We start from the raw sequence: 9,672 nt of genomic DNA, 5'->3' as shown, positions 1-9,672 counted from the left end.
ACAACTCCAGTCGTGCACCGCGCCCGGAGCTCCCGGCACGGGGAGGGAACAGCTCCGTCCTATTGCTCTCGGCACGTCCGGACTACGCTTCCCGTGCGGCCTTGCGCTTAAAGGCGCCGCGCCGGCGCTCGGTCCCCGGCGCAGGGCGAAGGGGCGGCCGCTGCGGGCCGGGCGAGGCTGTTGGTGCTGTCTTCTCGCTCCATGCTGCTGTCGCGTCCCGGCCGCTGCCGGCCCCGCTCCGTCCCTCTCTGCCGCAGGTGAGTGTGGTGGGGGTGGACGGGCGGGCAGCGGCCTCTTTCCCTTCGTGGTCGCCTCCCCCGTACCGCGGGACGCAGGGAGGGGGTTCGCGGCTCCTCCTCGCCGCTCCCTTCCTCCCCTGCGCGTCCCCGAGCCGCTCTCAGGTGGGTGCGAGAAAGGGCTGGGCCCGGGGGTTGGGTGTTACCGCCGTGTGTCTGCGGGCGGGAAACAGACCGCCTCGGGACGGCTGCGAAGGTTCGTTCTTCTGCGTGGATGTCACGATCCCAGGGCGGTGAGCACGGCCCTGAGCGCTGCAGTTCGAGCAGCATCTTTCACGCTTTCAGACACACGGTTTGGGTGTGGGGAGGTGCTGTGTGGAGTTGGCTTGTTTTTAAATATTGTGGGCTATTTGACTGTAACGTCAGTGGTCTTTCTCTTGTGGGTGCTGAGAGGTGGAAATGGATTCTTGAATTTTATCCTGCTTGGATAAACTGTGTAGTTTAAATATGGACTTTAAAGAACTTTCTGGGAGATAATCTTGTGAATGATGCTGTTATCACTTCAAGTGTTCTTGTAAGTCTATTTTTAAATCCTGAGGACCAATTAGTGTTGAAATAATGCCTCCAGACCATTCAGCCTTGAGGTCTGTGATCTAAACGTCCAGGAAGCCCTGCTCATGTTTTTTTTCATAGACTCCTAGAATCGTTTGAATTGGAAAGGACCCCTAAAGGCCATCTTGTCCAACTTCCTTGCCATGAACAGGGACACCTACAGCTGAATCAGAGTGCTCAGAGCTCCATCCAGACTGACCTTGAGTGTCTCCAGGGAGCATCCACCACCTCTCAGGGCAAACAATGCCTCACCACGCTTATTATCAAAAACTTCTTCCTTATATCCAATCTAATCTCCCTTCTTTTAGTTTGAAGCCATTTCCCGTTGTCCTTTTTTCCTGTAGAAATGTTTCTTGCTCATGCATAATGTATAACTTAATCTCTTCCAGTTAAGATTTGTTTTGTTATGTTTCATGTAATTGAATGTGTTGGTGCTTCTAAGACTGCATAAGCAACAATTGGATGTGATACAAATTTTTAAGATAAAAACTAGGAGAGATTTACTGATGTAAAGGAAGAATGTGTTCTGGTGCTGGGTTGAAGTACAACAACCAATGGCATCACAGCATAGTATTTTTAATGACTTTTCTTTAAGAAGAAGCACAAATTAATACCATGTAAGATGAGTAAGCATTCTGTACAGTGCTTTTAAAACAAGATAATCTCTAGAAAATAGGCAAGGAGGGAACAAAATCTTATCAGTGACCTTGGGCTTTTTCTAATTTTGCTAACATTGACTGAAGGAGGCAATCTATGTTATATAAAAGATTGCAGTGTAACATGAAGTTTTTGGTTTGCTTTGTAATTTGTTTATCCAGCACCCCAACATGACCATGTTTGGTTGGTACTGTCTTACAGCACGTTGTGTGTCCTGGAGATGCAGAAACCATGTAGCAGAAAGCTCTGAGCAGTTGTGGATTATCACTTCCTCCCATCAGCAGTAAAAACTGAAGAATGAAGGTGCCTGGATTTATTTCCCTATGGACGTTGACTTCACTGCTTTGTGGCCAGTTAGGAAATACTGCAGAGCACGAAGATGTAGTAAAGCACGCAATCAAGCTGCACCGTGGGAAAGGAGCTGTTATTACTCAGCGAAAGCAGTGGGTGATGGAGAGCTGCAGAAAACTATCTGGTCTCCTTCGCCAGAAGAATGTTGTGCTCAACAAATTAAAAAATGCTATAAGAGCGGTTGAGAAAGATGCTGGGCTGTCAGATGAAGAGAAACTTTTTCAGGTGCACACCTTTGAAATTTTCCAAAAGGAACTCAACGAAAGTGAAAACTCAGTCTTTCAGGCGATCCACGGCCTTCAGAGAGCTCTACAGGGCGATTACAAAGACGTTGTAAATATGAAAGAAAGCAGTAGGCAGAGACTGGAAGCCTTGAGAGAAGCTGCAATTAAGGTTAGTTACTCTCCACCCCCGCTGTGGCTATTACTAGAATAGTAATATTTTAATTTCATTATGATGCTTTTTCAGTCTGTTCTATACAAATAAGTAGATCTCCATGAAACTGAAGATTTACATTTTAAAATAGTTTTTGAATGAAATTAGTTGTGCTTGTTTTCATTAGCAAAATTAGAATTCTGGAATAGATCTGAAAGCTTAGTAGCAGGCAATAGTTATTTCAAAACAAAGCTGAGCATAATTGCGAGACCCACATCAAACACTGTGTTGAAAGAAGACGAGGTGAGTCTGCACACAGGAGAGCTGTATAAATCACTTGGATTATCAGAATGGAAATAAGGCAACAAATTCACCAAATACTAAATGTTTTTTCCACTTGAAATGAGAATTGCTCATCCCAAACCCATCATCCTGGCAGAACAACTCCTTTATTTTCTGTACTCATATGGATGTTAGTAAAATGGAGGTGTGAAATATTGGTGTCTGGTTTTTTTTTTGTTGGTTTTTTTTTTTGTCTTGGTGTAGTATTCCTAGCCTAGGAACTGCAGGTTTGGAAAATAACACCTCCGAGGAAGAGATGATTGAGGGAACTTTACTGAGAAAAGCAGGGGTGTGTAACCAGAGAGCTCAAGTACTTAATGGAAAGTTTGGGTTTTCAGGTCAATCCAGACCTGTTAGGGCTTGCACGGTCTGGCACCCAATCTGGTAGCACTCAGAGCATGTACTGAAAGTCTGCCATTGAGAGGAAATGTTGCTTAGCTGACTTGGCATTGGAATTACTTGTTTCCTAGCCTCTGCCCCTCAACCACTGAAGAAAAATGCTAGGAATTTTCTTTGCATTTTTTTTTTTTTTTTTAATTTAAAGAAAGGGCTGTTCTTGTGAAAGGGGGCAAAAGGAAAAAGCACAGTTAAGCTACAGGGGGCAGAGAGGAGAACCTCGGCAGGGCAGCTGTCTGAGACACATGCAGGCCAGGTGAGGAGTGGCAAGGCACTGTTGTGTACAAGGGAGTGCAGTGAACAGTGAGAGGAAAGGCTGTTGGGAGTAGAAGTTAGGATGCAGACTGAGGAAACTGGAGCAGTCTGTGCAAACAAAGACTGGATTATGATGAATTTGGTAATGAGGAGCTTGGATCCGTGTATGTTCCAGTGACTCAGGATGACTTTGATATTGGCAGTTAATGGCAGTGCCAGCTTCTGCTGCATAGAAACAGCAGACATGGCTACATTCTTTTTCTTTTACTTTTTTTTTCTTAGAGTTCTTCACATAGCAGCAGTGAAGCCGTCTGTAACCTTTTGTCTCATTTACCTAATTCTTGGCAGCAATATGATTGTAAAACAAACAGAGGGAGATCTGTAGTAGAGCTTGAATGTTCCTTCTTCTTTTCTTTCATAAAAGGAGGCTTCTGTGTGTAGTGCTGTTTTAGAGGGGCATCCTGTAAGAGCTTAACTTTTGCAGAAGTGGGTTGTGTAGTCTTTTTTGGTATGTCATGAGATTTATTCAATCAAGCAATCTTTTATATCACTCTTTATGTCACTTACATGATTGTTTAAGCAGTATTTGTTTCTCTAACAGTAGTTAGAGTAGTTAGAGTAACAGCAGTATTTGTTTCTCTCTTTGTAATTTATGTTATAGTATGAAATAAAGGAGGAGACGATGGGTAAGCACATGCCAGATGAAAATGACATACATGGAATAAATTTTTGTGTTCAAAAGATGTTCACACATCAGGTCCAATTTTCTTCCACTATATTTTTGTTGTCATTATATTTTGCTGAGCTACTCAAAAGATATTTTTCCAAAAAGTAGTTCAATGGAAAATACTAATGACTGTAGAGGATACAGGATCACTCATTCACTTTATTTCTGCCAAGTATTTGAAAATTGTTGGTATCAGAATATGTTTGTGATGCTTTTCATGCTGGTTCTGTTTCTGGGAAAGAGCATGACAGAGTCATTCACAGCAGGGAAGTGTTGAATCATAGGATCATAGAATGCCCTGGGTTGAAAAGGACCACAATGATCATCTGGTTTCAACCCCCTGCTGTGTGCAGGGTCACCAACCACCAGAGCAGGGTGCCCAGAGCCACATCCAGCCTGGCCTTGAATGCCTCCAGGGATGGGGCATCCACAGCCTCCTTGGGCAACCTGTTCCAGTGCGTCACCTCCCTCTGTGTGAAAAACTTCTTCCTAACATCTAACTTAAACCTCCCCTGTCTCAGTTTAAAACCATTCCCCCTTGTCCTATCACTATCCACCCTTGTAAACAGCTGTTCCCCTCCTGCTTATATGCTCTGCCTGAATTTGCTCAAGGAATTGTGGCAGAGTTCTGGAAGAAGCAGCAAAATCTTACCTACTTTCTATCTGCTTCAAATTTCTTGGGCGTCCAGTACTTATTCATCAATGGAAAAGATGAGCATTGCATAGATGCATCCTCTTCTGAGTTTACTTTTTTCATCTGTCACTGAACAAACAGCAGAGAGCAGTAATGATGCTTTCTTAACTAGCGTTGCCTTCCCTTTGCACATATTGCTGGGCATTCCCATCTCGTGCTTAGTACAGAATCCTTGCATGTATTACCTTGCTTGAAACGCTGTTTAGCATATACTTCATGATCAAATGTCTCCAATGCCAGCATGAAGTGTGGAACAGTGTTTGCACTGTGGTGCTCCTTTGCATAACGTGTAGCAAGGTGTTTGAGAAAACACTTCCTTCTCATCACTTACTGTTCCACTCAACAGCTGCAGCAGTGGTCAGTGGGTACAACCAGATACTACTTCCATCAGCAACAAATACTTCTTTTTCATTAAAGGAACTTGCAATTAAAACCAGATTGTTTCCACAGCTCTTCTACCTCGCTTTTCAGAGAGAGAAAAAACCTGCTTCTTTTTCAAGGGCAGAAACTCTAACCTTTGTTAACTCCACCTTGAATTCTAGGTTGTTGATTGAGGAGAAGAGTCCACTTCTCATACTGGCTGGGGGTTTTACATCTTTTAAATGATGTCTGCTAACAGAGAGCAATAGAGAGACCATATCTTTCCCTGAGGCTTACAAGAGTGACTGACTCACTTACCTGTCGCATGAATAAACTGTTGCTATTGGTCCAAACACCTTAGTAGTTACATTTTTTCCTAGCTAGAGTTATTTTAGGAACTGGGGGCCTTTCATCAGTCCAGTGTAACTATGCTAATTACAAACCCTGGTATACAAGAACCACAATTCCGTGGTTTCAACACAACCTGGAGCATTCATCTCACTGACAAGATTTTTTAAAAGGGCCAAACACAGTTATAGGCTGCTCTGAACGTAGTGTTGTCTTGGCGTCAAGGAATTGTTTGAATTGTATGCATGTCCTTGCAGGTGTCAAGTGGAAAAAGGTCCATCTACAAAAGTGCCTGGAGAAGGGAATACTTCATTTATTCTGGCTGAGGTGTTTAGGGCCGTTGTAGATGCCAATGTGGGGAAGGCAGATAAAATCAAAGGGAGAGCTATTTCAATCTGATCTCTAGCTGGGTATGGCAGTATATCAAAAATAGAGATTGAAACTTTTGTGTTCAAGCAACTGAGTCTGACCTAGGAATTACTTGTGTTCCTTACCCTGTTCTCTCTGTTAAGACTGGTAGGCAGACACTGATACTGTCTGTGTTGCTTCTGCAGTGCTACTGGTAAATGTTTTATGTTAAAAGAAGTGCATGTTTCTATCAAAGTTTTGCTGCATAAAAGCCTGTCCAGCACTTTACCTGTGTTCTGAAATTCAATAGGAAGAAATGGAATACGTTGAACTCTTAGCAGCAGAAAAGCATCAGGTTGAAGCCCTTAAGAACATGCAGCATCAAAACAAAAGCCTGTCAATGCTTGATGAAATTCTTGAAGATGTCAGGAAGGCAGCTGATAGACTAGAGGAAGAAATTGAAGAACACGCCTTTGATGACAACAAATCTGTAAGTAAGGTTTTGGACTGTCTTTTCATTCATGTGTTCATTTATGTTGATATTTGCATTGTAGGTGTATTTGTCTTGTATTGGCTAGTTATTAGGATTTTAGTCACTGCTTTGAAAAAGCAAACAGGAAAACACAACAACACCTTTTGGCTCCACGTTTGTTTTCTCTTCCCTTTTAAGAAAAGAAAGCATTTACTAGTAGAATAATTGCTTGTTAAGAATGAGCAAACAGGAATCATTATTCTTTTTGTTGTAGATTTCTCTGCTTTGATTTGGAAGTACTCCCTGTAGCAACCACTTACAGTGACAAGTGTATTCCTTCTCACTGAGACAGCTCATGGGAGTTATGACCCATGACACTCTGGGATGGTGGTAGGGACTGTGATATTTAGACTTCACAGGATATGGAGTTACTGTGTTAAGTATAGTCTCCATTTTTATTTTTTTTCTTTGTTGAGAAAGTTATAGGTGAACAAGAATCCTTGCAGTTAGTTTTCACAACCTGCATAAACATGTATTGTTCAAGGTAAGGACTTGTGACTTTCTGTGCTTTTAGCACCGTTTGTGTTGTTCTTGTTTTATGTGTTGCACGACTGACAGTGTCCCTCAGGAAAGGCTGTGTGTAGTTTGATCTGGCAGTACATCAGTTTATTCCAGTGTCCCACTGTGTTTTTCTCAGAGACAGCCCCTCAGTTGGTCCTTTTCATACAACCATGGGTTGCAGTTTTATTTGGCTTCTTCATTTTGAAGATTTTGTTGATTTGCAGGTTGTCTTACAAGACAGATGTAGCTCATGAATTGTGCTGAGGAGGAAAAACTATTGCTCCGAAGGAGAGAGTCAGGCGGGCTTGGTGACTGTATGCTCTTGAAGGAAATTGAAAGTAGCTTTTTGTCTACACCAGACCCCTGCAATCATAGCTCCACGTAATCCTACCTAGCAGGACCGAAAGAGTGTAGAGAAGAGCTTGCTCGAGTGCCCTCTTGTGTTACACTGGGATATAACAGCCGATTTTAGTGATAGGAGTACTATTTCATCTGCAATAGCTGGTCACTGAAGGGAAAAAAACCAACGTATTCTTCTTGTCCAGTGCTCTTCTATTTTTTGTCTTATATCTCTAGTCGTGAAATAAAGAAAAGAAATAACGAAATTCAAACTGGAGGACTGTTTACATCTCTGTCTTTGTAAGGACTGTCGAGCATGTTTTCTCTCAAGCTAAAAGACAAGTGAAAAAAGCTCTAACCTATGTCATAGAATACAACAATATTTGTGCACTGTTGCATGGAACACCCTTTCAGCAATAGTTGTTTTAAGAAGTAAAATCCTGAAAATAAATGCTGTCATCGTTTTGTTAGTAGTTTTTCGAAGCATTCTGGAGCTATGCCATCTACTCTTGTTCTCATAGTGGAATCTATTATTCATAAAAACAAAAATCTGGCATGATATCATCACAATATATGATTTATAAATATATTACACAGGGGAAAAAAAGGTTGTTTTTCATAATTGTCTTAATCTTGCAACATTTTCCCTCTATTTCTAATATTGTTTCTGAACTAGGCTGAACTTCTCTAGAGGATGAATACATTTATCCAGTAATGTCACTTTTATTTGGTCTTTGATACTATTTAAATTTTGATACAGAGAAGTTTGGTTAGATTCTATTTACACAGCTACCAAATACAAAGGAACACTTAACAAACTCTGTATGAATTTAGAATTCCAGATCTTCAAAGCAGATGCTTTGAAGCTGATGTATTTAATAATGTAATTTTGTTTAGTGAATGTTATCATTGACCTCATAACTTCAAATTCTCAAGATGGTTCTAGAACAGATGTTGCCTTGTTAATGTTTCAGTTTTCTAGTGAAATCAGTCATCTGCAAGATGGGGAAACTGCACTAAGCAGTTAAATAATTCTTACGTGTAAATCAGTATATTTTAAATTGTGAAGTCAGCATTTAACACTATGTTCTAAGCTCTGTTTTTGTTTTCCTTGTAGTGGCAATAAGGTTGTGGAGGAAGAGGTTGGGAGTGTAGATAACAGAAAAGCAACAGGATTGGGAATCTATTGTGTGTTCTGATTAGAAACAGCTCTTCGTGAACGCTGGCTGTAGGGAAGCCTTTCTTCTTTGTTCTGATACTGTGAGAGCAGTTTGCATGTATGTGACACGCAGCTGCTCCTGCTTTCTCTCATCAGCTGAAAACATGAAAACCTGCTTTGGTCTCTTAGACTTGGCAATGGACACTCGGTTCTGCAATGGAAAATAGTGTGGTAAGTGGGGAGCTTAGGGAGGTGAAAGTGGAATAGACATAAAAAGGCAGGTTGTAGGCAAAAAGTGGGAAAATACAACTTCCCTAATTTCTAAAATGGTCACCAACCTCTCATTCTAGCACTGAAAAATGCTAATGTTTGGTTAGACAGATTATACTTTTAAGTAATTCTGCAAACTTCAGAATTTGTTTCAATTTCCTGCATTGGAATTCTACAGCTTTGAAACCCCATCTTTATAATGTTGTGGGGTTTTTTTTGATGGAACAGCTTGGCTAAAGAGGCATAGAAAATTGGCCTGGAAAAACTCTCATTGATTAAAATGAAAAGCAAACATAGCATTTTCAGTTATTATCATCAAGTTTTGATAAAAAGGTTGAAAATATTTATATAAAAAGAAGCTGCAGTGTTTTTTAGTCAACATGAACACCTTCTGGAGCAACTCCAAGCACAGCTAATAGCCTTCCATGTTAGCATACGTTTCATAGATGCATGTCTTTGTTTTTGTTTTTCTTTTTTTTCCTTCTTTTTCTTACAGGTAAGAGGTGTTAACTTTGAAGCTGTTTTAAGGGTGGAAGAAGATGAAGCCAACTCCAAAAGAAATGCTTCAAAAAGAGAAGTAGAGGATGACTTAGGTCTTAGTATGCTCATTGATTCCCAGAACAATCAGTATATCCTTACCAAGCCCAGGGATTCAACCATTCCTCGTGCTGATCATCACTTCATAAAGGTGATAACTGTAGAGATGCTATTGTCTTTTTTTTTTTTTATAAGACTTACTCCCATCAGTTTATATGCTGGTAGTGTGTTATTGGGTTGAATACAATTTCACATTTTTTTTTCCCCTACAAAGCTACCTTGGCATTCATTATTTTCCCCACTTCTCCTTGCAATCTGGCCGGTGTGTTCCTAATTTGAGCACAGTATTCATAAGACTGATGATGAACCACATGGATGCTCTCTGTTCATATTTAGCTTAACTTGCTCCTTTGGGGCAGCACAGTGTTAAAGCAAGCTACTAGCTTACCTGACAAGCCACTTGCATATTGTCACAACAGAGAATTTATATGTTCATGTACGGCAGTAAAGGAATGGAAGCTGCAAAATGCATCAGTCTGTTATTGTATTTTTCTCCATGACAAATAAGTGGATGGAGATTGTTTTTAAAAAACAAAATTGGTCTATTCCACTGTTTTGTTTTAATGCAAACTG

General features: G+C 41.0%; 1 protein-coding gene across 4 annotated transcripts in view; it reads left to right on the top strand.

Moving 5' to 3' along the window:
* The first annotated feature begins 32 nt into the window (after nucleotides 1–32).
* TMCO3 (transmembrane and coiled-coil domains 3) overlaps nucleotides 33–9,672 on the top strand; it is a 29,014-nt gene continuing 19,374 nt past the window's right edge. For all 4 annotated transcript variants that reach the window (XR_008211688.1, XM_052705907.1, XM_052705906.1 and 1 more), the window contains exons 1-4: nucleotides 33–257; nucleotides 1,707–2,249; nucleotides 6,012–6,191; nucleotides 8,999–9,190. Coding sequence is in view for 3 of the 4 variants with exons in the window: in XM_052705907.1 (XP_052561867.1) it covers nucleotides 1,803–2,249; nucleotides 6,012–6,191; nucleotides 8,999–9,190 (819 nt within the window). In the remaining variant the exon portion in view is untranslated. The remainder of the gene's footprint in view (nucleotides 258–1,706; nucleotides 2,250–6,011; nucleotides 6,192–8,998; nucleotides 9,191–9,672) is intronic.

Source organism: Tympanuchus pallidicinctus, unplaced genomic scaffold (assembly GCF_026119805.1).
Source record: "Tympanuchus pallidicinctus isolate F22 unplaced genomic scaffold, pur_lepc_1.0 scaffold6, whole genome shotgun sequence".
Taxonomy (NCBI): Eukaryota; Metazoa; Chordata; class Aves; order Galliformes; family Phasianidae; genus Tympanuchus; species Tympanuchus pallidicinctus.
This window is presented reverse-complemented; position numbering and strand designations above follow the sequence as displayed.